The sequence below is a fragment of the Pituophis catenifer genome, unplaced genomic scaffold, assembly GCF_029215685.1.
Source record: "Pituophis catenifer annectens isolate HBS135680 unplaced genomic scaffold, rPitCat1.0.hap2 SCAF_8, whole genome shotgun sequence".
Taxonomy (NCBI): Eukaryota; Metazoa; Chordata; class Lepidosauria; order Squamata; family Colubridae; genus Pituophis; species Pituophis catenifer.
Window position 1 is genome coordinate 56,002,479 of NW_027256888.1, and position 27,327 is coordinate 56,029,805.

Consider the following 27,327-nt stretch of genomic DNA (forward strand, 5'->3'; position numbering starts at 1 on the left):
AGCCCGCTGGGTAACCACGCCACCTGCGATCGGCCCCTTGCCTTCCGCTGCCGCTGCCGCCCCTGCCTCTTCCTTCTCTCTGCCAACAAGTCGGAGAGGAAAAGGCAGTTGCTTTGCCGAGCGTTTCTCCGCATTTCATCCCAAATCAGCTAGAAACGCAGAGAAAAGGTCAGCAAAGCAACTGCCTTTTTTTCTCTGACGTCTGTTGGCAGAGAGAAGGAAGAGGCAGAGGTGGCGGCGGCGGCAGCGGAAGGCAACACTTTCTTCAAGCAATGGTACAGGAAAAAGTCTGCATCTTTCAAGAAGACCATAATTTTTATGCAGGACAATGCTCCATCACATGCATCAAAGTACTCCATTGCATGGCTAGCCAGTAAAGGCCTTAAAGATGAAAGAATAATGACATGGCCCCCTTCCTCACATGACCTATACCCTATTGAGAACTTGTGGGACCTTCTTAAACAGGAGATTTACGGTGAAGGAAAACAGTACACCTTTCTGAACAGTGTCTGGGAGACTATGGGTGCTGCTGCACAAAAAGTTGATCATCAACACATTAAGAAACTGACAAGACTCCATGAATGGAAGGGTTATGACTGTTATTGAAAAGAAGGATAGCTATATTGGTCACTGATTTTTTTGTTGTGAACTGTTAAAAATGTTTATTTGTGCATTTTGCGTTGTTTATTATTCTCACTTTAACAGATACAAATAAATGAGTGAGATGGGAAAATTTTAATTTTTCATTTAGTTGCATTCTGCAAACTAATAGTTGCCCAATAATTGTGCACACATAGTTATTCTCCTAAGAAAGCGAACACCTCACTTTTACTTTCTTAAATGTTCATGTTTGAGGTTTATTAACATTTTGGATTGACCAAGAGAACTGTAGTTGTTCAATAATGAATCCTCCAAAATACAACTTGCCTAATAATTGTGCACAGACTGTATATTGAAAGTTCTAACTTTCAAATAGTATATTATTTGAGATTTTACATGTCCCTATTGCGATTTTCCCAGATGGCTTCTGACCAAAAAAGTCAATAGGGGGGGGGGAACCAGATTCACTTAATGACCGCATGATTCACTTATCAACTGCAGTGATTCACGTTAACAGCAATGGCAAAAAAGGTCATAAAATTGGGCACAACTCATTTAACAACCGGCTTGCTAGGAATGGACATCCTGGCCCCCAATTGTGGTTATAAATCGAAGACTACCTGCATTAAACCCATTTGATATTAACAAAACTATTTTTCATGAAAAAAGCTTTATTTTAACACACAAAAATTAAAGAGAAGAATATTGTTTTAAATTTTTGCAAATATCTTCAATATCTGTACTCATACATCAGCTTGCAGGATGACTGTAACAGCTCTTTGTTGTGAGTTTTGTGTGGCTGAACATTTTTTATCAATGATCTGGACAAAAGTGTTAAGGCAATGAGTTGAGGTGCATCCTTAAGCAGGAAAGTCAACATTTGCCTGCTCATCAAGATCCTTTCACCACTCTATTAGATCACAAATTGAACTAGAGCCAACAATGTATGCAGCTGCTAAAAAGGCAACTACTATTTTGAGATTTAGGTGTTTTTTTCCGGTGGGACCGGTCTATCAGGGCAACCTGGTTTACCCAATTATGGGACAGAGCATACTGCTTCCGCTTTCGCCTTTTACCCTCAATCCAGGAGCCTCGCAACAAACTATTTTGTAAAACATAAATTCAATACTATTTTCAGACTATATATATTCCACCAGGTTGCAACTGTGACAGGAAAGCGCATCCTCAAAATGTACATTTGTGATTGCCCACGCTTAATGTGGCACGTATGCTGTAATGTATACTGTATACGTATGCCTAATGTAGCATGTATTTCTGTGGCAGCCCTTTTATGAATGTCTTTCCATGCTAATCCCACACACTGTATGGGATTTATTTATTTCCTAAACACTGAAGGCTAATAACGGCCATAGGTCCAGAGGTCTGAAACCTTGTCAACTTTAAGACTTGTGGACTTCAACTCCCAGAATTCCTCAGCCCAGGAATTCTGGGAATTGAAGTCCACAAGTCTTAAAAGTTGCTAAGGTCGGAAACCCCCGATCCAGAGCATCGGGTAACCCCCACCAGGGGCCGCTGTGATTTCGCGCCACGATTGAGAGAAAAAAGCCGAGCGCGTTTCCTCAAAAGTCGCGGAAGTCGCGGAAGTCGCGGTCACGTGACCCGGCTCTCGCGCAATTATCGCGCTCTTTACGGTTTCCGGCCTCTTTGGTTCCCGGTGCGGTGCTATGGCGGTAGGGAAGAACAAGCGCCTCACCAAAGGAGGCAAGAAAGGTGCCAAGAAGAAAGTGTAAGTGGCGCCCGGGGGGAAGCATTGGGGCCATAGCAATGCGGCTGAGCGGGACTCGCGGCTCAGGACTGTCGGATGGCGACGATGCTGACTGGATTGGGGAGGGGAAGAGAGCGCGGCCAAGGGAAATAGGTGCTGACATGGCGGCTTCCAGCAGAAAACCAGCGCGTGGGCACTCCGCAAGTCAGGAATGGGCGGGAGGAATTCCGTCTATTTCGCCCGCTGCCTAAAATTTAAAGGGGTCTCGTGCATTGGCCTCCCGACAGTGAGCAATTAAACCCAAAGCAAATCTGGATGGGGGCCACTTCTTTGGTCCGAAAGCTCCAGGGGTTTTACTGTGCAACTTTGGGAAAGCAGAGAAGGTTGCTTGAAAAGTGGCAGCAAGAATAGTGTGCAGGCCTAATGTCCTAAGGGCTAAATACGACAGCTTGATGTGCATCGCTTTTAAATAAGAGCCTTGATAGTACAAGGGTTTAGTGCACCCTGTTATTAACACAGCTGCCTGCAATTTCTGCTGGTTCGAATCTCTCCAAGGCTCAAGGTTGACTCAGCCTTCCATCCTTTCTAAGGTAGGTGAAATGAGGACCCAGTTTGTGGGGGCAATAAGCTGACTTTGTATAAAATATACAAAAGAATGAAGGCTATTGCTTAACGCACTGTAAGCCGCCCTGAGTCTCCGGAGAAGAGCGGCATATAAATCAAATTAAAAAAAAAAAAAAAATAAGAATTCACCAGAAATGGTTTTCTGATCCTCAGCTGTGGATCGCCCTATTCGTTGATTTATTCATGTAAAATGCTACTTCAGTAAAACTACCAGACTTTCGTTGACTTGAGATTTGATTTCATTTAATTATTTTTAAAAGTTATTTTAACTTTTTGTGTACAAATGTTTTTATTCTGGCTGTTCACCGCCCTGAGTCCGAAAGGAGAAGGGCGGTATACAAATCTAATAAAAAATAAAGATAAAAGATAAAGAAAGATTCAAAACCTCCCTAAAAATAACTGGAAAGAAGGTGGCGTTCCAAGCTTGCTCTTGAATCAGCTAGAAAATAAATGCAGGCCTAGATATGAAAAAGGCCCCTCTGAACATTTTCTTTTTTTCTTTTGAAAATCAGGGTGGACCCTTTCTCAAAGAAAGACTGGTATGATGTCAAGGCTCCAGCAATGTTCAATATTCGAAACATTGGAAAGACGTTAGTTACCAGGACTCAGGGAACAAGTAAGTTACCAAAATAAGAAATGCTGGCTTTTAAGCTATGCTATTATTTCTGAAAGACTTAAAACACTAACCAAATACCATTCTTTATTACTGTTTTGAATGAGACCATTTGCACTACTTCAATGAAAGGGACTTCTGTCCTACTTTAACATTGGACATAGTGTTTTGTTTACACATTTTATTATATATTCCTATATTTATTAAATTTATAGGCTGTCCTTTTCACTGATTCTGGGTGGCTTAGAATTATATATATACAATTATACATTGCAATTGTAATTATTTTGAATGTGGAGGACCATTTGAAATACATCTTAGAAAGTGATATATAGCTCAGTGGTGTTTTTAATGAACAAGTTAACTGTTTAATATTTATAGAAATTGCCTCTGATGGACTGAAAGGCCGTGTATTTGAAGTAAGCCTTGCTGATCTACAGAATGATGAAGTTGCCTTCCGTAAATTCAAGCTGATTACAGAAGATGTCCAGGGGAAAAACTGCCTGACAAACTTTCATGGCATGGATCTCACACGGGATAAAATGTGTTCAATGGTTAAGAAATGGCAGGTTAGTATAAGTATTGGTATGTACGTAAACTGAACAGTGAATACTGGAATTTTGTTGTTGATGATGGAGGCAAGTAAAATACAGGTTTCAGATGATGGTGGTTCATCAGCTATTTTCATATATCATTTAAAAAAATATATCATCAGATCCAGAATGTTAAAAGTTTCCAAAAATCTTGCTAGTTCTTCTCTGTATTCTGGTATATAAATATGTGAATGCTTCCTAAGCGTACTTTGCAAAAATTCCCCTGAACATGATTATCTTGTATAAATGCTTTAAAAATAGTCAATCTCATCCAGATATAGCAATTTGACTTGTTAAAATATCTGTAATTCTTACAATGTTCCAGACTATGATTGAAGCCCACATCGATGTCAAAACGACAGATGGGTATCTTCTACGCCTTTTCTGTGTTGGCTTCACCAAGAAAAGAACCAACCAGATTCGCAAGACTTCCTATGCTCAGCACCAACAGGTCCGCCAAATCCGCAAAAAAATGGTGGAAATCATGACACGTGAAGTACAAACAAATGACTTGAAAGAAGTTGTCAATAAACTGTAGGTGGATTTTTTTTTATCTATGTTTAGTAAGAGAGTCTTCAATGGCATACTACTTTAGAATTTATACAAGTAGTCCTGGTCTTAACCGTTCATTTACTGACCGTTCAAAGTTAAAACGGCATTGAAAAAGTGACTTCATGACTGTTTTTCACACTTACGACCATTGCAGCAGCCACAGTCGTATGATCAAAATTCAGACGCTTGGCAACTGACTTGTATTTATGATAGTTACAGTGTCCAGGGATCATGATCTTTAATGACCTCCTAAGAAGCAAAGTCAATGGGGAAGCTGGATTCACTTAACAACCTTGTTAGTATGTCTATGGAGATTCTCAGTCATCCAGGTCATGGTTGTCCCAAAGGTGCTTTTTCAAGAGGCAACTAGACTTTCTGGTTTTTCTTTGAAGACATTTTGCTTCTCATCCAAGAAGCTTCTTCAGCTCTGACCCCACCATCCAGTCAAAGTTGAAGCTTCTTGGATGAGAAGCAAAATGTCTTCAAAGAAAAACCAGAAAGTCCAGTTCCTTCTTGAAAAAGCACCTTTGGGGCAACCTTGTTAGTAACTTTTAACAACTGCAATGATTCACTTAACTGTGGCAAGAAAAGTCATAAAAAGCTCCCTTAACAAATGTACTGCTTAACAACAGAAATTTTGGGGTGAGTTGTCATAAGTAGAGGACTACCTGTAATGACCTATTTTTTGGATTTGGTATTTAATTATATTTATGTTAAAAGAGTTTTAGATTCTGTAACAATTCAAGTAATTGTGTCCCTTTTAAAGAACTGAAAATTTATAATTTATATTTCTGGAGAGTATTCATAAGATTAGATTTGAGTGAATTTAGTGGGTAGTCTCTAAGGCAATGGTTTAATAAAATAAGTAAATTGACTGGTTTCAATGCGACAACATTCTAAGCCAAGGCGAAATAAATTATTTTATGGTGTAATAAGATGTGCACATTTTTTCTTAATATTTTATTCAGCCACACATAGAATGATACCATTCTCATTGCCTTGCGTCATGCTGGGGTAATACATAATTTGGTTTGTTCGCTTTATATTCATGTGTGGACATAGTTTGTTTATTCAGATTGTGGATAAATGTTGTATAAACCAAGTTTATTTAATATTCACATTTATTTCAGGTGAATAAATTGAAGTTGCTTTGTGAATGCAGAAGGTTAGGTTCCAATTTATGATAGATTATTTTTCTTTACCTCACATACTTTAATCTATGCCACAGTCACTAGCAATTCTGCAGGCTTTTGTCTGATTTCTAGTTTGGAGACTTCAAAATACAATAGTTCGTTCTTATTATTCTAGGATTCCAGACAGCATTGGTAAAGACATAGAAAAGGCATGTCAATCAATCTACCCCCTTCATGATGTCTATGTTCGCAAAGTTAAAATGCTCAAGAAGCCCAAGTTTGAATGTAAGTATCTAATTGAAAGTGCTGTGTTAACATGTTTACTTGAAATGGGAATGAATGATGACACTTTGTTTCGGTCCCAGATGAAGAAATGATTACTTTATCCCAATGCTGACATTCCCATAAAACACAAGGCTATTTTACTAGTTTTTTGTACGATGTATAATGAATAAGTGAATATTTTAATAGAAAATATAGCACTATTCCTTTAAAATGTAACTCTCACGGAATTATATATATATTAATTTACATCCTTAATTATTTGTAGTGGGCAAATTGATGGAACTGCACGGTGAAGGTGGTGGTGCTGGAAAACCATCTGGTGATGAAACCGGTGCCAAAGTAGAACGAGCTGACGGATATGAGCCCCCTGTGCAAGAATCTGTTTAAAATCAGACACAAAATAAAAGACTTCATATAAATAATGTGGTAATGTGCGTTTTTATGGAATTGTTACTCATATTTTGCATTCATGCCACAATTTTGCTAAGCTACTTCGGCTACCAATTGATCCACTGATGAAACTAGAATTGGTGAAGATGTATATTTTATTTCACACAAGTGTTGCAATTTGAGTAATGATGAATAACAGTAACACTGTAAAAAGCACACATTCAAGCTACTTTGGATTTTTTTCATGCTTCGTTGTTTTTTAAAGATCCAGGTAATAATGCGCCAAAGCTGAATATTTTTAAAGGTAATCTACATACAATTTGTTATCACTTTTTGGTTATTATAGGTTATAAGAGCATTTATAATTGTGATCAGGCCTCTTCTAGTATTGTGAAAGTATTTAAATTTCTATGCCATCCATTTCATTAATATAGCAACTCTCTAGTAGCTTACAATAAAGTTAAAAAGTGTAAAAAAAATAGAAAAAAGGATTAATAAGTAACAAAGTGATGGGCAGTCTGGGTAAGTCTTTTTTCTGCCCTGTCAGCCGCCCCCAATATAGCAGCGCCTCAGGCCAAGCAGCAGAGCCAAGTTTTTAGACTCTTCTGGAAGTCCAGAAGTATGAGGGCAAATCTCATTTCTGATGGGAGAATATTCCAGAGAATAGGGGACACAGTGGAAAAGACTCTTCTGGGACTCAGCCAGCTGAAATTCTTTGGCCGATAGAATCAGAAGTAGGCCCTTTCCACTGGAACAAGTAGGGTGGGTTAGTCCCATTATGTAAGGTGCTCAGATTACCTGGTCCTATGCCAAAAAGGGCTTTGAAAGTGACTCAACACCTTGAATTGGACCTGGAAGCAAACTGGCAGCCAACAGCTCATTTTGCATGCTAGACCAGTTGTAGCTTCCGAATACTCTTAGCCCCATGCAGAGCATGTTGAGTATTTGAACTGGGAGATGACCAGTATATGACTGCACAAAAGTAATAGCTAATGTATTCAGCTGTAACTACTAGGAAAAAAGTTTCCTCACATTGCAAAACTGATCTTTTATAAGAAATGTAACTCTAGGTTACACTTCTCTTTTTAAGTTTGCAAACTTTAGTGCAAGCCACTCCTTCCCATCCATAAAAATGTTCAGTAAAGTCATGTATTGTTATTGAATGTTGTGAACTAAGTAGAAGATTGAATTCCTGAAAATCCATGGATAGTAAATTCTGGGTGTATCAAGACACTTCCCTCCAATCATCTCATTCCTTACCCCAATGCAGAAGCCTTCAGGTAGCATGCCATATGGTTTTACATGTTTGAAGGAGGGCAAGAAATGTTTAAATTTCATTCCAGTATATTTTCAGCTAAATTCCTTCATTGTTGAGCTTAATCAAGTCTATGGTGCTTCTATGGAAAAATCTCATTGAATAAAAAGTATGACTAGAATAGGCTACAGTTAAGTATCTTCAGCATTCTAAGCAAGAAATGAGTTTCTATAAAACATTTAGCGGGGCTAACAACGTATCCAATCTTAATTCCAAACGAAGTACTAAACTAGTAATATGGAGAGGGAAGATGAAATATTCTGGAAAGGCGTATTGAGATTTTATTATTGCAGCATCTATTGTGAGTATCTAGCTTGTAATTAACAGGTTTTTAAAACATTTTCATGGCAGATTATTACATCTTTGGTAGAAATGGATGAGAAATGGAGATAGCTTTTAAAATCGCAGCCCCATTATTTGCTGTATTTATGTCTGCCCTTTTTTTCTGAAAGTTCAAAACTTCATACATAATACTCCCAATTAAGTATTACCTTCCCAACAACTCTGCTATGTTGGGTTTAGAGAGGCAATGAATCCGAAGTTGACCAGCAAGCTTTGTAGGTAAAGAAGAAAGCAGCACACTAACGATACTGTGTGCTTACCTCGGTGCCATTAATCTGTCATCTATTGGTTCTGGGTTATGATTCCCAATTGCTTCAAGCCTTAGAGAATGCGTAAAATTTAAATGCATTAAATCAAATAGAAGAAAACTTCCTTTAATTGTGAAGTTTTAAAAACTGCATTCATTTATGATAAATTTCATTCCAGTTTGCACAGTTCATTGTTTGCAACAAACACATTTATTGGTTATATACAAATGTAATAATGCCATTAAGCTGAGGAACAACATTTTAATACTAATTTCCTGAAGCAAAAGTATTTTTGTAAATTTGTATAATCTGAAGAAAATTAATTAAATTGATCTGGAGATTAAAAAGCTACTATAATAACCTGGTTCACATTTATATATATATATATACACATAATGTATTTGTATCTTCAGCTAACTGCTGTACTTATATTCATTTGAGAATCTTATAGCATGTGATCTATAATACTTTATGGCCTCATTCTAGAAACTGATGCCAGTTTCTTAAATGGGACTGTCATTCGTATTTATCTACATTATTAACACTGTATTAAAAGCCCTTTAGATGGCACTCTTCAAGTGAAGTAGCTGTATTTGGCAATCTGAATACATAGATTTACCTGGTAAGATAACAAAGATTGCTCTGGTGAATGTTTGCTTACTTTAAACAATGATAAATATAAAAGTGATATTTACTACTAATGTAGAAAAAAAGAAATTAGTGCATTTTCATTAGTAACACGAAACAACCATTTCTCAGTCACTGGAAAATTACACGTTGAGAATGAATATGGAAAAATACAAAATCTGAAAATATATGAGTAAGAAAAATTATAAAAGTCATTTTTAACAAGCATTGCATTCAGTCTGGTACACAGTGGTTTTCAGTCAGCATTTGCAATGACCCTCAAAAGCCTAAATACTGCAACTGACATACAACAAAAAGAGGTCCATCGTTCCTAAAAAAATGCAGCAAAATATGAGATGGCAATAAAAGTTGCAATTGTGAATAATGGGTTCTGCCTTCAACTAACCAATTTAACATGTACTGTACTCGATGGTAATAATACTATTTTCATGTACTTCCACTCTTAATCTTAATGGAAAGCTGAATTTTGCTTATTTAACTATTTTTATATCATGGAGTTACTATATTCTTGAAGAATGACCACAACTAGGGAACAAGATAACACTCAAAGTCAACTACCTAACAGGTGTGTATTTTCCTCCAGTTTTTAAATGGAAATTTTGATTAATATTAATTTGTCCAATGACATCGATACCCTTTATAAGTGCCAAAGCACACCATTGTGATCAAAAAGCATGTATAAAGCTTTAAGAAATTTAAGATGGGAAACTACCATTTTATGAATAGGCGACACATTGATTGGATTGAATCGAAAGCAAAAGGTAAGATTTTTCATTGCTTTTGTCCTCTAAAATAAAATTTGATTTGCACAATATGCCAAACCTCAAACCAAAGTGTAGTTTGGTTTTAAAATCTGGCCCTAATTAAAAGCATGGGTGGATTGTTGTCAAAGCATTCCTTGGAAACCAGAAATAACTGCAGCAGGCCTGCTTATCACAATGAGGCTGGCTTTTCTGAATTAGAGGCTGCTACGTATTTTATGGCTTAGCAGCTAACTATGAGTTCTGGAAAATAAGAGTGTAAGAGGTCTGCAAAGAGAAGCTGTTCCTGCATGCTTCCCTCCCCCTTACTAGCCAAAGGGCATAGTTTGGAGGAAAAACAGGGCCCTGTGAAAGAATTTTCCTTTTTTTCATCCTTTGGGATTCGGTTTGTTCACATGATTGTTTTGCTATTGAGCCTTCATTATTTATTCTTGTTACTTGTGCCTTCCACACAATTGTGGCTTCCAGCAATTATAGGCAAAGCTGTGACTGTGCTGTGTTCTTAAGTACTGTTTCACCCCCTCCATAAAGGCATACAGTGAACAGTCAAAAATGTAATACTGGTATTGAACAAGAAAATGGATTTGGGGCACATTTTACTTAGTCTTGAGAGCTAGGAGGATCTACGCTTTAGGTCTTATATTTCAGCACTATCAGATTTATAAACATTTAATATTAATTCCTGGAAAAACTGACCGGAAATCAGCATTTGTAAAGAATGTAATTTTAAGAAATATGGGGCAAAAATGGAACTTAAAAGTTTAATTTTAAGATGCATTTTTTATGTTAAATTACATTACAAAGTTGGAGATGGAGGTAAGACAATACAGGCTGTAGTACAAGTTTATAATAATATCTACTCTTATGAGATAGTCATGACAGCAAGACCCATGAAAATTATTCTTCCATCGCTTATCATAGATAGTTTTCTGAACACACTTAATTTCTGACAGTAGATTTGATAAGAATAAGGCAATAGGGAGCATTACAGAATTTGAAAGATCCAAAATGATATCAGATTTTTAAAAAAGATCCAAGAATCTTTGAAAAGTCACTCTAGATATAAATCAAGAATATGATACAGCAGAACCCATTGGCTGCAAAAAAGTAAGAAATCTCTATAAGTGTAGTTTTATTTACTGAAAGTAATAAGAAAAGTTACCAGCCTTTCTTATCATAAAATATACACAATTATTATTCATTAGGATTGCGCAAAGTATTAAAGCATGTGCATGAATAGTATGAGGCTTGCAAAAACATGGATACTTTTAATCAAAGCAGGCATTTTGTACCTGCCGAACATTGCAATGGTCCTCTTCGATTGCTTTGCCCAGCCTTATTGTATATATCTTGCATTTATCCATTAAAAAAGGTCAGGCAACAAATGTTGGGACTCAGCACTGTTTGTAAGTTCCTGAGACCCATTAGTAGCTAGGATAGAAAACTGGATCAAACAGACTAATGATCTTTCTAGTCTAAGGCACATAAATCCATTATCATCTAATTGTTTCAGGATACTTCAATCCAGACTAAAAGTAACTGATGCACTTTTAAACAACTTAACTTACTTGGTTTAAGTAAAGAAAAAATCCAATCCTTTTACCCTGATAATCATATTTATGTATCAGGATTTAATGTTTTCATATGGTAAAACAGTTTCTGAAAACTTGACTCGCAAACTATAGTGTGGGATATGTATTGTTAAAAAAAAAGCTATTTGAACAGGGTTTAGTAATTAATTGGACTTCACAGAAAGAATAAAAAGTAAATGTAAAGGTTTCCCCTGTCCAGTTTCCAACTGTAGAGGGCGGTGCTCATCTCCGTTTCTTAACTGAGGGAGCATTGTCTGAAGACATTTCTGTGGTCATGTGGCCAGTATGACTATATTCTGAGGCACACAGAATGCTTTTACCTTCCCACTGAAGTGGTACCTATTTATCTACTCACATTTGCATGCTTTCGAACTGCTAGGTGGGCAGGAGCTGGAGCAGGTGACAGGAGCTCACCATGTTGCATGGCACTCGGGTCTCAAACCCAGGTTGTCAGGTTTCCAACTGACAAGCTCAGCATCTTTAGCTGCTGAGCCATTGCACCCCCACAGAAAGAATATAAAATGATTAAAATGCACCAAGTTTAAATAATAAGGCTTTGTATTCCTCGTTTTTTGTTTTGTTTTTTTAAAAAAAGTCTGCTCAGGGTCTGCTCAATATAAACTAAAAACAAAATATTGTACAGTCTAGTAAACATTTTACAAAAATAGTGCAAAAATGCATTTGATAGTCTAGATAAAATGATCACAGATAGCACTCTTTCTCCTTTGCCCAGAATATAACGTGGTTTTCTTCCAGCGAATTCACTTGTAAAACAATGCTCCAGAATTGGATTTCACCTTAGGAAAGATGTAGAATTTGGACAAAATTCTTTGGAAATATTCCAAACTTGTCTTGTAATTCCCCACTCATCCATTCTTCATCTACAGATTCTACACTTGTTATGATATCACCAACCTGTTGAAACAAAAATTGAAACCAACATTATTTGTTTTTCATAATATCCTTCACACATATTTAATACTCTTAAAAACTGTAGACTCTTTCTTCTCCCAAATGATACTTTGTTTATTTTTAAATTAGTTTTATATCAGATCAAAAGAACTGATAAGAAAACTGTTTTGTACTAGATAAACAAAATGTCTTAATATGTCAAATGAAAAAAAAATTCAAAGTAGGCGTCATATTCTTTAGGAAAAGTGTTTTAAAGTTGGGACCACTAGAAGCTTTGCAGTTAGATAATTTCTTAGGGAAAAAATAAATTAAGTGGATAAGTTTCACTGAGGTATTTTTTATAGATTATAATAACAGTTATAATAGAATATCAGCCCACTTTTCAGTTGCATTCAGTTCATTACAGAAACAGAAACTGTGTTCTGGATGGTTCATACATCACATTAAATCAAGATAATCTTAAATCCAACAGTGGATTTGTCTATAGGTTGTTTAATTGTTTTCTTTTGAACAGAATTTTTTGCAGTATAAAAAAGAAGAAACCCAAAATAAATACCATTTTGAAACAATTTCCCTAATTTTTATGCTGCAGGAGAAATGCAGGACAGTATTTTTCACAACGATAAAATATAATGTCTTTATCACTGCAGAACTGTATGTTTAAATCATGGGTGAAATGCTCCCGGTTTGGACCAGATCGCCCGATCCGGTAGCGATAGCAGTGGGTGGTTCGGAGAACCGGTAGCAAAAATCTCTGCCCCACCCCCGCCCATGCCCAACTGAGCCGCACGATCATCAGAGGCTTTTTTTTTTTCTTTTAAAAGCATTTTTTTCTACAACCTCTTCAGCTGAAGAGATTGTAAAACAAATGCTTTTAAAAGGTTAAGAAAAAGCCTCTGATAATCACAGCTGAGCAGCGCGATTGTCAGAGGCTTTTTTTAACCTTTTAAAAGCAATGCTTTTAAAAGTTAAAAAAAAAGATTGCGCGCCACAGCTGATCACCCCTCCTCGCTGACATGTACTGTGCATGCACAGCCAGCGAACCGATAGTAAACCAGTTCAGATTTCACCACTGGTTTAAATATGCTTACTTTGAAAGAAAGTTCATCTATGTTCTCTGCCTGGAAGTCATACAGGGCCTTAGCTTTTGGTTTCTTCCCTCCCTGAGGTTCTGATGACTGCATTCCAACTGTAAGATACAATGATCCAATTAAGTTTCTATCTTTGGGATAATATAAGAAAATATTTTGTTTGCAAATACCTTAATCTGGTTTGAGGTTAACTGAGTGAAGGGAATGAAAAGCACAACTCTTTTGCATAACACATACACTGCAAGTTTAATTTATGCCTTTTTCCTTTGAAAAAAATCTACTTGTATTTATTAAAAAACAAAACAAAGTGTTTTAAGAGCCTTGGTGGTGCAGCAGACTAAAGTGCTGTTAAGTAGCACCAGCTGCCTGCAATTACTGCAAGTTCAAATCTCACCAGGCTCAAGGTTGACTCAGCCTTCCATCCTTTCAAGGTAGGTAAAATGAGGACCCGGATTGTGGGGGCAATAAACTGACTTTGTATAAAAAAGAACACTGCTTAGGGGGGGCGTGAAAGCCCTACTAAGCAGGTATATACAAAAGTATGAAGGCTATTGCTTAACGCATTGTAAGCCGCCCTGAATCTCCAGAGAAGGGCGGCATATAAATCAAATAAATAAATAAATAAATAAATTTTACTAGTTATCAAATAGGAATAAAAATATATTTTCCTTAATTTTTCAAAGGGAAATGACACCGTTGTTCTTATATTGGACAAAAGCAAGCACTAATTACTTTTTCATGTCATAAATCTTTATTTCTTACCTTGGTAATTAACCAAGAAAGTTGCCTTGGAATAATATCAAGTCACTAGGGCCGTGATGGCGAACCTATGGCACACGTGCCACAGGTAGCACACAGAGCCATATCTGTGGGCAAACGATTGTTGCCCTAGCTCAGCTCCAGTGCACATGCACGTGCCGGCCAGCTGATATTCAAGACTTTCGGTCCCACCAGAAGTTGCGAAACAGGCTGTTTCCAGCCTCCAGAGGGCCTCCGGGGGGCGGGGAAGGCCGTTTTTGCCCTCCCCAGGCTCCAAGAAAGCCTCCGGAACCTGAGGAGGGCAAAAAACAGGCCTACTTGGCCCACCGTGCCATCGTGTGCCAAAAGCGGGGAAAGCACAGGGGTGGTGGTCATGCAGACATGTGCGGGGGGGCAGGGCACATTGAATTGTGGGTGTGGGCACACACACGTGCAACCTCCCCACTTTTGGTACGCGACAGCAAAAAGGTTAGCCATCACTGCACTAGGGGGATTCTAACTGACATCTTTAACCATTCCAGATTTTACCACCAGGGTGTGATCATGATCAGTTTACAAGGTACATTAGCCACACTACCAGAATACAGTAAAAGAGCTATTAAATCAGAGGTCTTCAAACTTGGCAGCTTTAAGACTTGTGGACTTCATCTCCCAGAATTCTCCAGCCAGCTATGCTGGGAGTTGAAGTCTACAAGTCTTAAAGCTGCCAAGTTTGGGGACCCCTGTATTAAATCATTGCAATATATTCTAGGTAATTTATGAGGGCAGACTGTGGGTATCATCATGCTTTTCTGTATGAAATGGCAGAGAAAGCATTTATTATGATGATGATATTATGATGATGATGATGATCCTTTGCAAGTATGTAAGTGAGGAAGGCTACTTGTATCAAAGAGAATTTATTTATTTGATTTTTATCCCGCCTTTATTACTTTGTAAATAACTCAAGGCAGTGATCATATCTAATACTCTCCCTCCTCTTATTTTTCCCATAACAACAACTTGTATGGTAGATTGGGTTGAGAGAGAGTGACTGGCGAAAAATCACCCAGCCAGCTGCATGCCTAGAGTAGGACTAGAACTTGCCCCCTAGAGAACAATGCATTCACTTACAACCTGCTGTTCACTTTACAATTGCAGTGTTTCCTTTACAACCACAGCATTCATTTTATGACTATCATGTTCCCTTAACAAGTGTTGCAAAAAAGGTTGTAAAATTGAGCCAGTTTATGACCATCATAACCTATAAATGAAATTGTGGCTCGATTACAGTTGTAAATCAAGGACCACCTGTATCTTTATAGCTTGTACAACAGGATGAAAGCAGTTCCATTTTTCTTTCAGCACTGTACCTGAACAAACATGAACAAACACAGCTGGGAAAATGCCTTCCTTTCCATTTATCCTCCCTCTATACCACTCTGAATCCAGTTGTTCTAACATCAAAATACGATCTCCTTTTTTAAACGATAAATCTTCCTGTGTTTCTGCTGTAAAGTCATGAAGAGCATCACACCACCGTCCAGCTTCTCCTTCCAGCTTTGAAAACAAAAGAAAACATAGGCATGTAAGCTTTATAAACTTTCCAGCGTTACTGAGAAAACAACACTGTCTATCCAATGAATTCTATACACATCATTTAATAGGCTTAAAACAGATTAATTACTTTAGTGCAATGGATTAACAGATTAGGAAAAGTAATCTTTAACCCTGCTGGTGAATCTTTTTGTTTCTTCTATGTCACTGCGTTTTTGTATTTGTCAGCTGGGCTCCCATTCTGAGATTTACGGTAGACTGATTTGACTCTTATCTCAGATGCCACTGCGCATGTCCACATTCCTTCTTTCACATTCTTTCACTTTCTTCTAACTTTCTTTGTTCGCCTGCCAAGAGGTATGGCAGGAACGCTGCCAAGATGTAATTAATTAGCTAGTAAGACTGTTTTTACTTCTTTATAATAAAATGTGTTTATTAGAATATATCTCGGGTTTATTTTCTTAAAGTATGCTGCAAGGAAAAAGCCACGATCCATTCTTTAATCAAGGTGCAATTATCCAAAAGCGGAATGGGATTAATTGCCACCCTGACATTCTAATAATGTATATTAGAATAACAGATTGTGCCTGATTGATTACATGCTATAAAATGATAAATACCTGTGTCATTGATCCTGAATGTTTACTCCTCAGCGGGAAGCTGCTATCACCTATATAAAAGATTAACAAATAAACATTATCATAATTTTTAAAATACTATTTAGAGTTTAAATCTAGTCTCTGCCAGTAATATTCATAATACATACACAGAAAAACAATTCCAAGAAACAATTCAGTGGTCGTATTCAGCCAGTTCTATCCACCCGCCCACCCAGCCATCAACACATCCCGTATTTGAGGCTCTGTGCATGCGCTCACATTTGCGAACCGGTAGCAAAGTTAAGTGAATACCACCCCTGAAACAATCTTAAACAGAATGGCTGGATTCATTTATCAGACTAACCAGTAATGTTGTTTGGAAAACCTAGTCATTGTGGTTAATAAACTGTAATTAACTGATTTATGAATTGTATAGCCAATTTTATCATTAAACCAGCTTAGTGTGTGCAGTGAACCCAGCCAGATGAGGTTAATTCAACAAAACAGGATTATCTCTCATTTTGGTGTGATTTGTGAAACCGACCTCAGAAGGGGTGTGTGTGTGTGTATCTTAGCTCTAAAAATGTCAGATGATGTTTCTCTGAATGTCTGAATTATATTGATACATAATGTAAAGGAAACATAATTGTTTCTTCATATAATTTGATTCACTATAAAAAAAATTCTATTGTATACCACCCTATCATTGCTTTTAAAAGGTTAAAAATCCTGAGTAATATAGAAAATTGACCGTAGGCCTGAGAGATGCATTTCAGCAAAAGTAATTTTAGGGGCGACTTTTCTCAAATTGCCTTCTAAACAAGCATAAGAGGAAGCATGTGATTTCTGTCATTCTTTGACCAAGTATTTTGGGGACTATACAGTTTAGGATTGAATGATAAGACAGAATGCACTGAATGGTTCTTTAATGCAACCTAACACTAGTACAGTATTGGGTTGCTAAGCAAGACAGTTGTTAAGTGAGTTTTGTCCCATTTTACAACCTTTCTTGTTAGCATTGTTAAGTGAATCGTTGCAATAGTTAAATTAGTAACACAGTTATTAAGTGAATCTGGCTTCCCCATTGACTTTACATGTCAGAAGGTCGCAAAAGATGATCACGTGATCTGGGACATTGCAACTGTTATAAATATGAGTCAGTTGCCAAGCGACTAAATTTTGATCACGTGACCATGGGGATGCTGCAATGGTCATAAGTGTGAAAAACAATCATAAGTCACTTTTTTCATTGCCGTTGTAAGTATGAATAGATGAACTGTTGTAAGTGAGGATTACCTGTACAAGAGTTATTATAAAATTTTGTAAAAGCGCTAAGATTCAGCTCACACTGTATTCTTTCATTGTGTACCTGTAGCATACACACGTTTAAAATTGTGCTTTCATGTTAACACAGGCACAGCATGAATATGCAAAAATACTGTTTTATATAATACATAAAATATCAATGAAGAAGGCTAGAATTTCTAATTTTGATATGTGTTTTTCTACACCCAAACATCTGTCTTTATTAATAAGGCATTTTGGTCATTAATTATTTACTGTGAGGTGCTGTTTTTTCTTCACCAGTTGGTTAGTTGTTTTTACCTGACTCAGGTAGATCTTCAATAACGTCCACAAAATTTAAGGGAAAAATTCCAGAAGTACCTCTCAGCTCTCCTTTGGCCCATTCTTCATTAATATATCCTTTTAAAATAATAACTTCACCTTCTGAAAAACTTAATTCATCTTTCAGGTCTCCAATGTATTCAAATCTAGCTCTACATCTTGGGCCACTAAAATAACAAAGAAAGAAAAAATAGTACAAGGAAAAATATCATTCTTTCATTCGTTTCACTTATGCTTCTGAGTTCACTGTATTAAATATATATTCACTATTAATACAAAAAAAGTAAAACCATTTTACATCATTTAGGCCCATGTTTTTATATTTGTCTGTTAGACCTGTATCACATATTTATTATTTGAATGATTTCTCTACTAGAAGAACTTTGAAGAAATATACACTGCAAAAAGTCTTTTTTTTTTGCCACAATATATATATATTGCTATCATATATTGTATCTGTATCTGTAGAAGATCTAGTAAAAAAAATATTTGTGTGTGTGTGTGTACACACACACACACATTCCAGGATTAGTAGTTAGTCCTCATTTATTGATCATTTTTCCAGCAATCATTCAAAGTTATGACAGTGCTGAAAAACATAACTTTAAGGTCCATTTACAACCTTTGCATAATTCCTGTCATGTGATTGTTATTGACCTCTGCAGAGCAGAGAAATTTGGAATTTGAAATTTGGAAAGAATAGATTGCAAGAGAATTGACTTTTTGCTCTTGTGTAATTGAAAGCAATTTGATCCCAGTTGCAGCCTTTGTCTGGGACCCATTGGTGACCTATGCAAACAGTTTGCATTACATTTTTCTCGCCAATCTCTCTTGTCTGGGGGGAAGAAATGCATTTTTACACAATCTCTCCTTTGCCTGACCATTCCTCCATCGCTGCTGAAAGGAGTGATTGGGGAGAAAGAGATTTCAAGAGAGTAAGCTATTTTAGACATCAAGACAATGAGATCTGGAGAGCACCAACAATGGTTAAGAGTCCTAACAGAGAGTTAAAAACAATATAGTCAGTCTCCAAAAGACTTGAGATATACCATTTGCAATTTACCTTAATTTGCAAGAGAAAATAACATTTCTATTCTATGCATAAATATATTCTTTACCACATTAACACTGCTTTTGAAGAAAAAGAAGAAAACTGGTTTTTTTAAAACTAGTTTTCAGAAATCAACAGCATAGACAAGAAAATAGCTTTCAATAAATATTTTTCCAATTAGTCAAGCCACCCAAACCATAAATATTTAAAATATTTAAAATCCTTAAACTAAACAATTCTATGACTTTGTTTTGTAATGTAATGTGATATGCTATTTTATAATTCCCTTTCCAAGAATTATTGTGTGTTTGAAGTCTCCAAATCAGGATTTTACTTGCTGTGAGTGGTAACCAGACTACCTTTGTATGAATGGAAAATAAATCTGCATTAAACCTCAAGACCACAAAGTCAACCCTTCTACGAAAACTTACACAATATTAGATGGTGAAAGCTGCTCCTTTTTCCAGTTGTTTTCTCCTGGAGTATCAGTCTAGGAAGGAGACAATAGGTACATTTAACTGTTTTATCTACATACCTTAATTAATTTCTATTGAAAAAATTATTAGGGCTCTATTCATCCTTCAAAGGTCAGAAAAGATTTTAAAGTGCAGGAAGGTGCACAATCAGCAAGGAGTTGCGTATGTTTAAACCAGGGTCTGCAACCTTAAATACTCAAAGAGCCATTTGGACCCGTTTCCCACAGAAAAGAAAACACCGGGAGCCACAAAACCTGGGTGGGTGTGGCCAACTCGATGTTACTCACTTCCACCAGTCACATGACCCCCCCTAGCCATGCCTACCCAGCCGGTCATTAGGGCAGAGAACCAGTTGTTAAAAAACACCTGGAACCACAAAATCCTTTTGACATATCTCTCTTCCCTCCCTCCTCCCTCTCTCTCTGTATCTCTCTATGTCTCTCTCTCTCCCCCTCTCTCTGTATCTCGCTGTCTCTGCCCTGGCCGCTTCTCCATCCCCCACCATAACCCTTACCTTCTCAGGTCAGGCGAGAAGTGACTGGGAGGGAAGGGTGAGGGGCGGGCCCAGCCAGTGATGGGATCACCTGACAGGGAGCCACAGGAGAGGGCCCAAAGTGCCACATGCGCCTCCGAAGCCGCAGGTTGCTGACCCCTGGTTTAAACCAAATACATCTTTATCCTGGATTGTACTGCAGTTTCAGAAGACAGCTGTCCAAGCCATTAAGGCTGGCCCAGCCCCACGAATAGGTTGCAATGACCATGACAGCACAGTTGACTTTTTGCAGTCAAGAATTGCGTAGATTCATACTTCTGAGTTCCTGAAAACCCAGTCACTAGTTTGGTCTAGTACAGGGGTGTCAAACTTGATACGGCATCACGTGATGTATCGCGACTTTCTTCCCCTTCCCTAAATCGGGCATGGGTGTGGCCAGCGCGTGACGCATCCAGCCCCCAGACTGAGAGTTTGACAGCCCTGGTCTAGTGGTTGAGGCAGTAAACTGGAAATCACAACACTGCCACTTCTAGTCCCATTTTAGGCATGAAAACAGGCTGGGTAACTTTGGGCCAATCATTCTCTCTCAGCCCAACCCACCTCACTGGGTTGTTGTGGGAAAAATAGAAGGAAGAAGTATGAGGCATGTTTGCTGCTTTGAGTTATAGGCAGTCCTCAATTTACAACAGTTCATTTAGTCACCGTTTGAAGTTACAAAGGCAATGGAAAAAGTGACTTATGACTGTTTTTCACACTTATGACCATTGCAGCATTCCCATGGCCATGTGATCAAAATTCAGTCACTTGGCAAGTCATTCTTATTTATGACCGTTGCTGTGTCCCAAGATCATGTGATCTCCTTTTCAACCTTCTGACAAGCAAAGCCAATGGAGAAGCCAGATTCACTTAACACTGTTACTAATTTAACAACTGCAGTGATTCATCTAACAACTGTGGCAAGGAAAGTCATAAAACAGGACAAAACTCACTTAACAACAAAAAGTTTGGCCTCAATTGTGATCACAAGTCGAGGACTATCTGTATTTATAAAAATAATAGAGGCAGGATTTTAAAAAAGAAGTTGTTATAAAACCGACGTAGGAATATTCTTGTGCTTTCTCTTAGCCTTTAAATCTGAAAAGCAAGCCTAATTTTTATCAAACTTGCTTGGTCAAACTGCAATTCTAACTGTATCTCTTCATATAGAAATGCTGAGCATTTACAATAATTTAGTAAGAGGTTTGCTTTGTTGTCATTTTTCTTCAGTCAGTATATTAGAAGATGCGCCATTGTACTTCTTTCTGATTTTCATTTCTTGGGCTTAACTGCAAATCTGATGCTAACAATCCTCTCTTGATTGCTCATATAATGACAAAAATCAATACTACGTGCAATTTTAAAAATTATTGTTGCTTTTGCCTTGTGCTCCTAATTGACACTGTGGTCTATTGTGATTTTTTTCACTTCATACCAGTTAGCATTGTTCAAACATTATACACTTCAGCAGGTTTTTTTCCCCTTTCATCACCCAAAAAATATATGTCTCAAATGCTACCATTATATTTATACAAAAGGAAAAAATTAAGAATATGATTGTAATAATATGTTACCCAGAATCTCTAGTATGCTATTTTTAATGTTTTGCAATTGCTGGATAGTCCCATTGCTGTTTCCCTAAAAACAGGAACTCCGGCTAACCATAGTCTTGAAAATACTGTTGCCAGGTAGGAAAAAAAAGGGGGGGCGGGGAATTCTACAAATGCAACAAAGATGATTAGGGGGCTGGAGGCTAAAATTGAAGAACGGTTGCAAGAGCTGGGTATATATCTAGTCTAACAAAGAAAAGGACTGTGGTGACATGATAGCAATTTTCGAATATTTGAGGGGCTGTCACAGATAAGAGGCGATCTAACTCTTCTCCAAAGCACCTGAAGGCAGGACAAGAAGTAACGAATGGAAACTTATTCTTGTGGCCTGTCAGCCACGGCCCCTCCAGCAGCCGAATCAGATGAGGAGGCAGCATGAGAATCAGGGTCAGCATCAAGGCAACCTGAGAGCTCCAAGGGGGGAGAGGGAATGGAGCTGGTAGAGAGAGAGACATAGGCGGAGCCTGGGCCGTCCGTCAGCCCTCAGATGGAGAGTCAAAGCCCCCAGGTCTGGAGGCGGCTGATGAGGAAGAGGAAGAATAGCTGGGTCCAGTGCCTGATGCGGGATGTGCAGAAGGCGGAGGAAAGGAGAGCAGTGGAAATCCGTGGGTCGATCCTTGGGAAGGAAGAGCCACCGCTGCTAGCGAAGCCCTACCCTAGCTCTGGGGATAAAAGACATGGGGCGGAGATGAATAAATGTGGCAGACAACTTTTCATCTCCCCTGCCGGACAGATTTGTTAGCCTGAGGTGCCGCCCTGAGTCTCCGGAGAAGGGCGGCATATAAATCAAATTAAAAAAAAAAAAAAAAAAAAAAAAAAAAAAGAGAAACTTCTTGCCGGGGCTGCTGGCGCTCCTAATAAAGAAATCATTGCTTCAAATACAGAGGGTTTGTCGTGTTTGGGGAGCTGGGTTAGAACACTTATCAAGGAGAGATCCAACCTAGAACTAAGGAGAAATTTCCTGACATGAAAAAAAATCATTAGCTTGCCTTTAGAATTGTGAGTGCTCTATCACTGGAGCTTTTTAAGAAGAGATTAGACAACATTTATCTGAAATGGTATGGGGCCTCCTGCTTGACCAGGGGATTGGGCTAGAAGATGTCCAAGATCCCTTTCAGCTCTGTTATTCTGATGCAACTTTTTGTGACGAAATTATGGGAAAGCTTAGACCAAGTCAGTTGAGAAATTAACATAATTGCATCTCTAAGGAAATTTCATGGAAAATATGTTTTAAAGACTTCACTTTAATTGGCATGCGGCGAAGAGGGGGTTGAGGGGTTTTTTATGTAAATTTTTGGAAAAAATCTTAAGGGGTCCCAGGGGAGGGGGAGGCAAAATTGGAACTAGGGTAGTGGGTTTGGGGGATAACCCACCAAGGGGAAGGTCAGGCCTGGCCACTATATGCGGCGGGGGGGGGGGGTGGGAGTTCCGGAGGAAATGGGGGGGGTCGAGCTTGTCCAGATTGTGTTTTTACCATCGGTACTGTGAGGGGGAGGGGTAGATATGGCGGGAGCAGGGGGCCATATCATGTTAAGGGAGCGCGCACCCGCTGTCTTCATGCGGTAGCGTGCTCCGGCCCCCAAGGCTCCACTCGTTTTCCAGGTTGCACAGACCCTCAGGGCCCGGGCCTTCGGCTGATGTTGTGCAATGCCAGGTCCGCAGTAAATAAAGCCCCCCTCATTTGTGATCTTGTTCAGGAGGGGGGAGCGGACCTGGCAGGTATTACGGAGACCTGGTTGGGCCTGGAGGGGGGGGTCCCTCTGGTAGAAATGTGCCCACCAGGCTTCCACGCATTCCATCAACCGAGGTCTCAGGGGAGGGGCGGGGGAGTAGCGGTTATTATTAGAGAAGGTTTTAGGCCGAGGGAGGCCACTGTTCCTCAGACGGCCGGTTGTGAGACCCTCCTTGTGAAGTGGGGTCATGGGGTTCAGATGGGTTTGCTGATCACGTACCTGGCTCCCTGCCACGTGGCAGCAGCCCTGCCCGAGCTACTCAACGTTATCGCTGCGGTGGCGGTTGATACCCCCAGACTTATGGTCATGGGGGATTTCAACCTGCCGTCCGTGGGTGAGACGTCTGAGGTGGCTCGGGAGTTCATGGCTTCCATGACGGCTATGGATCTGACCCAGCTAATTCATGGCCCTACGCACATGGGGGGAAACACACTGGACTTGATTTTTGTCTCTGGACAGTGGCTGAGTGATCTCGAGATAGGGGACATAGCCATCGAGCCCTTGTCATGGTCGGATCACTCTCTCCTTCGCCTTGATCTTCGAACCGCTGCTCCCCGCCGCAGGGAGGCGGAACCGATAAGATGGTACCGCCCCAGGCGCCTGATGGAACCTGATAGGTTCCAGACGGAGCTTGGGCCAATGCCTGAGGTCCTGGCTCACGCCTCGACTGGAGACTTAGTGGCCGCCTGGGATAGGGCGGCCGCTGGAGCTCTGGATCGAGTCGTGCCTTTGCGGCCTCTGACCCGGCGCCGATCTCACCTGGCTCCTTGGTTTACTGAGGAGCTGAGGGAGATGAAGCGCCGGAAAAGACGCCTAGAGAGTAGTTGGAGGGCCAGTCGCACTGAATCTGACCGGACACTGGTAAGATCTCATATTAAGAATTACCTAGTGGCGATAAAAGCAGCAAAATGTACTCATCTTGCTGCTCTTATTGCGTCATCAGATAACCGCCCGGCCGCCCTGTTTAGGGTGACCCGCTCCCTGCTCCATCAGGAAGCGAGGGAGGACCCCTTGGAGGGAAGAGCCGAGGACTTTGTTCAGTATCTGTATGACAAAATCACTCAGATTCGGGAAGATCTGGACTCCGACTGGGTAGATCCAGGGGGGATGACGGGGGCAGGTCCTGAGAATGTTATCTGGGATGAGTTTGACTCTGTGACCCCTGAGGACGTGGACAGGATTCTGGGTAGACTGAATGCGACCACATGTTTGTTGGACCCGTGCCCCTCCTGGTTAGTGCTGGCTTCTCGGGAGGTGACGCGAGGCTGGCTCCAGGGGATTATAAATGCTTCATTGAGTGAGGGTGTCTTTCCCGCTGCCTTGAAAGAGGCGGTGGTGAGACCTCTCCTCAAGAAGCCTTCCCTGGACCCGGCAACATTGGCTAATTATCGTCCAGTCTCCAACCTTCGCTTTGTTGCGAAGGTTGTTGAGAGTGTGGTGGCACGACAGTTTCCCCGGTACCTGGATGAAACGACGTATCTAGACCCGTTCCAGTCGGGCTTCAGGCCTGGGTACAGCATGGAAACGGCATTGGTCGCGTTGGTGGATGATCTCTGGAGGGCTCGGGATAGAGGTTGTTCCTCTATCCTGGTCCTATTAGATCTCTCAGCGGCTTTTGATACCATCGACCATGGTATCATGCTGCACCGGTTGGAAGGGTTGGGGGTGGGAGGCACCGTATTACGGTGGTTCTCCTCCTTTCTCTCCGACCGGTCGCAGTCTGTGTTGACAGGGGGGCAGAGGTCGACCCCGAGGCCCCTTATATGTGGGGTGCCACAGGGATCGGTCCTCTCGCCCCTTTTGTTCAACATTTATGTGAAGCCGCTGGGCGAGATCATCCGTGGTTTCGGGGTGGAGTACCATCAGTATGCTGACGACACCCAGCTGTACATCTCCACCCCAGACCACCCCAACGATGCCCTTGAAGTGATGTCCCGGTGCCTGGAGGCCGTACGGATCTGGATGGGGAGAAACCGGCTCAGACTCAACCCATCCAAGACCGAGTGGCTGTGGTTTCCGACGTCCCGATATAGTCAGCTGGTGCCATCGCTGACTATTGGGGGCGAAGCATTGGCCCCCACGGAGAGGGCTCGCAACTTGGGTGTCCTCCTGGATTCACGGCTGTCTTTAGAAGAGCACTTGACGGCCGTGACCGGGAGGATTTTTCATCAGGTTCGCCTGATTCGCCAGTTGCGCCCCTTTCTGGATCGGGACTCGTTACGCACGGTCACTCATGCCCTCGTCACCTCCCGTCTGGACTATTGTAACGCTCTCTACATGGGGCTCCCCTTGAGGAGCACTCGGAGGCTCCAACTGGCGCAGAGTGCGGCCGCGCGGGTGGTGATGGGAGCGACGTGGCGCTCCCATGTAACGCCCCTCCTGCGCGAGCTGCACTGGCTCCCGGTGGTCTTCCGAGTGCGCTTCAAGGTTTTGGTTATCACCTTTAGAGCGCTCCATGGCCTAGGACCTGGTTATCTACGGGACCGCCTGCTACCACCAATAGCCTCCCACCGACCAGTACGCTCCCATAGAGAGGGGCTCCTCCGGGTGCCGTCGGCCAAACAATGTCGACTGGCGGCCCCCAGGGGGAGAGCCTTCTCTGTGGGGGCACCTACTATCTGGAACGAGCTCCCCCCCGAGATACGGAGGATTCCGGATCTGCGCACCTTCCGTCGCACGCTTAAGACGTTTCTATTCCAGCAAGCCGGCCTGACTTAAACTTCTCCGTTTTTAAATGGGAATTTTAAATTCGGTTTTAAATTATTGGGGTTTTAAATATGGTACAGCCAAATTTATTTAATTTGTTTTATCTCTATTTTAAATTTTGTATTTATATGTTTTATTTTTATGGCTGTTCACCGCCCTGAGTCCTTCGGGAGTAGGGCGGTATACAAATTCAATAAAAACAAAACAAAACAAAACAATTAGCTCACTATAATGGAAGCTGAAAAAATCGTATTACAGTATTGAAAAATTCTCTATTTATACCAAACTAACACTGGACACACCCTTGTGGAACCCATGTTCTTCTTGCTTTCTTACTAATACCAGCTCTGTGGGGCTTGACACTTTTGGATTACCGTCAGCATCACACAAAATGTGAAGCAATGATGTAGTTGTGAGATTGTTAGTGTTAATCCAGCGTAGCTGGTAGAATATTAATATACCAGCTGAAATTAAGCACAGGTTAATAAAGTTATTAATAGGTTAATAAGTAGAAGGGTATTTTCTCACAATTTCAATTTATTGTAAAAATGAAAACCATAAAGATTAAGTCAGTTACAAATTTAAATAGATTTGCTGCATGTTACAAAAAGTATATCTGCTTTGTGCGCTCAAGCAAGATTTAAATACATGATATGCTCAATAAAATGCACGGTGGAAAAATTAAATTAGAACTCAAATGAGAACCCAGATGAAATGCACTATATTTCACTTGAAATGAGAAATATACTTACAATAATTTTGACAAAGCTAGCAGGAAAAATCCCAGTACGATTCTTGCATTTTCCTTTGTACCACTCATCATCTATTTTTTCCAGAAGAAAAACTGTGTCTCCAGTACTAAGGTCCAAATCATCAGTATGTTCTACATAAAAATTAAAAATAAAACTGGTTTAGTTGGTATTTACCAAATCAAAAATAAAATCTCACTTAGCTCTATTTCTGGTAGCTACAGTACATTATATAAATTTAGGGTAAAGGAATAGGCAGCCAACAGCTTTAAAGGTCTTAACAGAGCATTAAAGGTCAATGCTCTGAGTTTTACTGAGGAGTACAAAAAGACAGCGATAAGACTCTCGGTGGAGAAGAAAGCAACCTAAGCAGAAAAACCAAAGGGAAAAAGAAATGAAATTCAAATCATTGAGGACAGAGGCTTCGAGCATCTGCTAATATTTCTCTCCCCACCAACCTTTGCACCAAGGAATATGCCAGAAGCAAAAGGCTTTGAATTTAATGTCAGGACATGGCAACTAACAAGC

General features: G+C 39.9%; 2 protein-coding genes and 1 non-coding gene across 3 annotated transcripts in view; 2 read left to right on the top strand and 1 right to left on the bottom strand.

Moving 5' to 3' along the window:
- Positions 1–2,238: 2,238 nt before the first annotated feature.
- Positions 2,239–6,548, top strand: RPS3A (ribosomal protein S3A). Its single transcript, XM_070948568.1, has 6 exons — positions 2,239–2,347; positions 3,463–3,566; positions 3,945–4,132; positions 4,482–4,690; positions 6,017–6,126; positions 6,392–6,548. The coding sequence occupies exons 1-6, from the start codon at positions 2,286–2,288 to the stop codon at positions 6,511–6,513; spliced, it is 795 nt and encodes a 264-aa protein (XP_070804669.1). The 5' UTR covers positions 2,239–2,285; the 3' UTR covers positions 6,514–6,548.
- Positions 6,176–6,242, top strand: LOC139320784 (small nucleolar RNA SNORD73). The gene has a single exon (XR_011600728.1). It is a non-coding gene; the product is annotated as a small nucleolar RNA SNORD73 (small nucleolar RNA).
- A 4,408-nt stretch (positions 6,549–10,956) lies between the features above and the next one.
- The window catches only part of SH3D19 (SH3 domain containing 19), a 70,382-nt gene continuing 54,011 nt past the window's right edge, over positions 10,957–27,327 (bottom strand). Inside the window, exons 15-21 of the mRNA XM_070948733.1 lie at positions 26,803–26,933; positions 19,428–19,486; positions 17,925–18,112; positions 16,341–16,390; positions 15,537–15,723; positions 13,426–13,523; positions 10,957–12,337 (exon numbers count right to left, since the gene is read on the bottom strand). Coding sequence (XP_070804834.1) covers positions 12,221–12,337; positions 13,426–13,523; positions 15,537–15,723; positions 16,341–16,390; positions 17,925–18,112; positions 19,428–19,486; positions 26,803–26,933 — 830 coding nt within the window. The 3' untranslated portion in view covers positions 10,957–12,220. The remainder of the gene's footprint in view (positions 12,338–13,425; positions 13,524–15,536; positions 15,724–16,340; positions 16,391–17,924; positions 18,113–19,427; positions 19,487–26,802; positions 26,934–27,327) is intronic.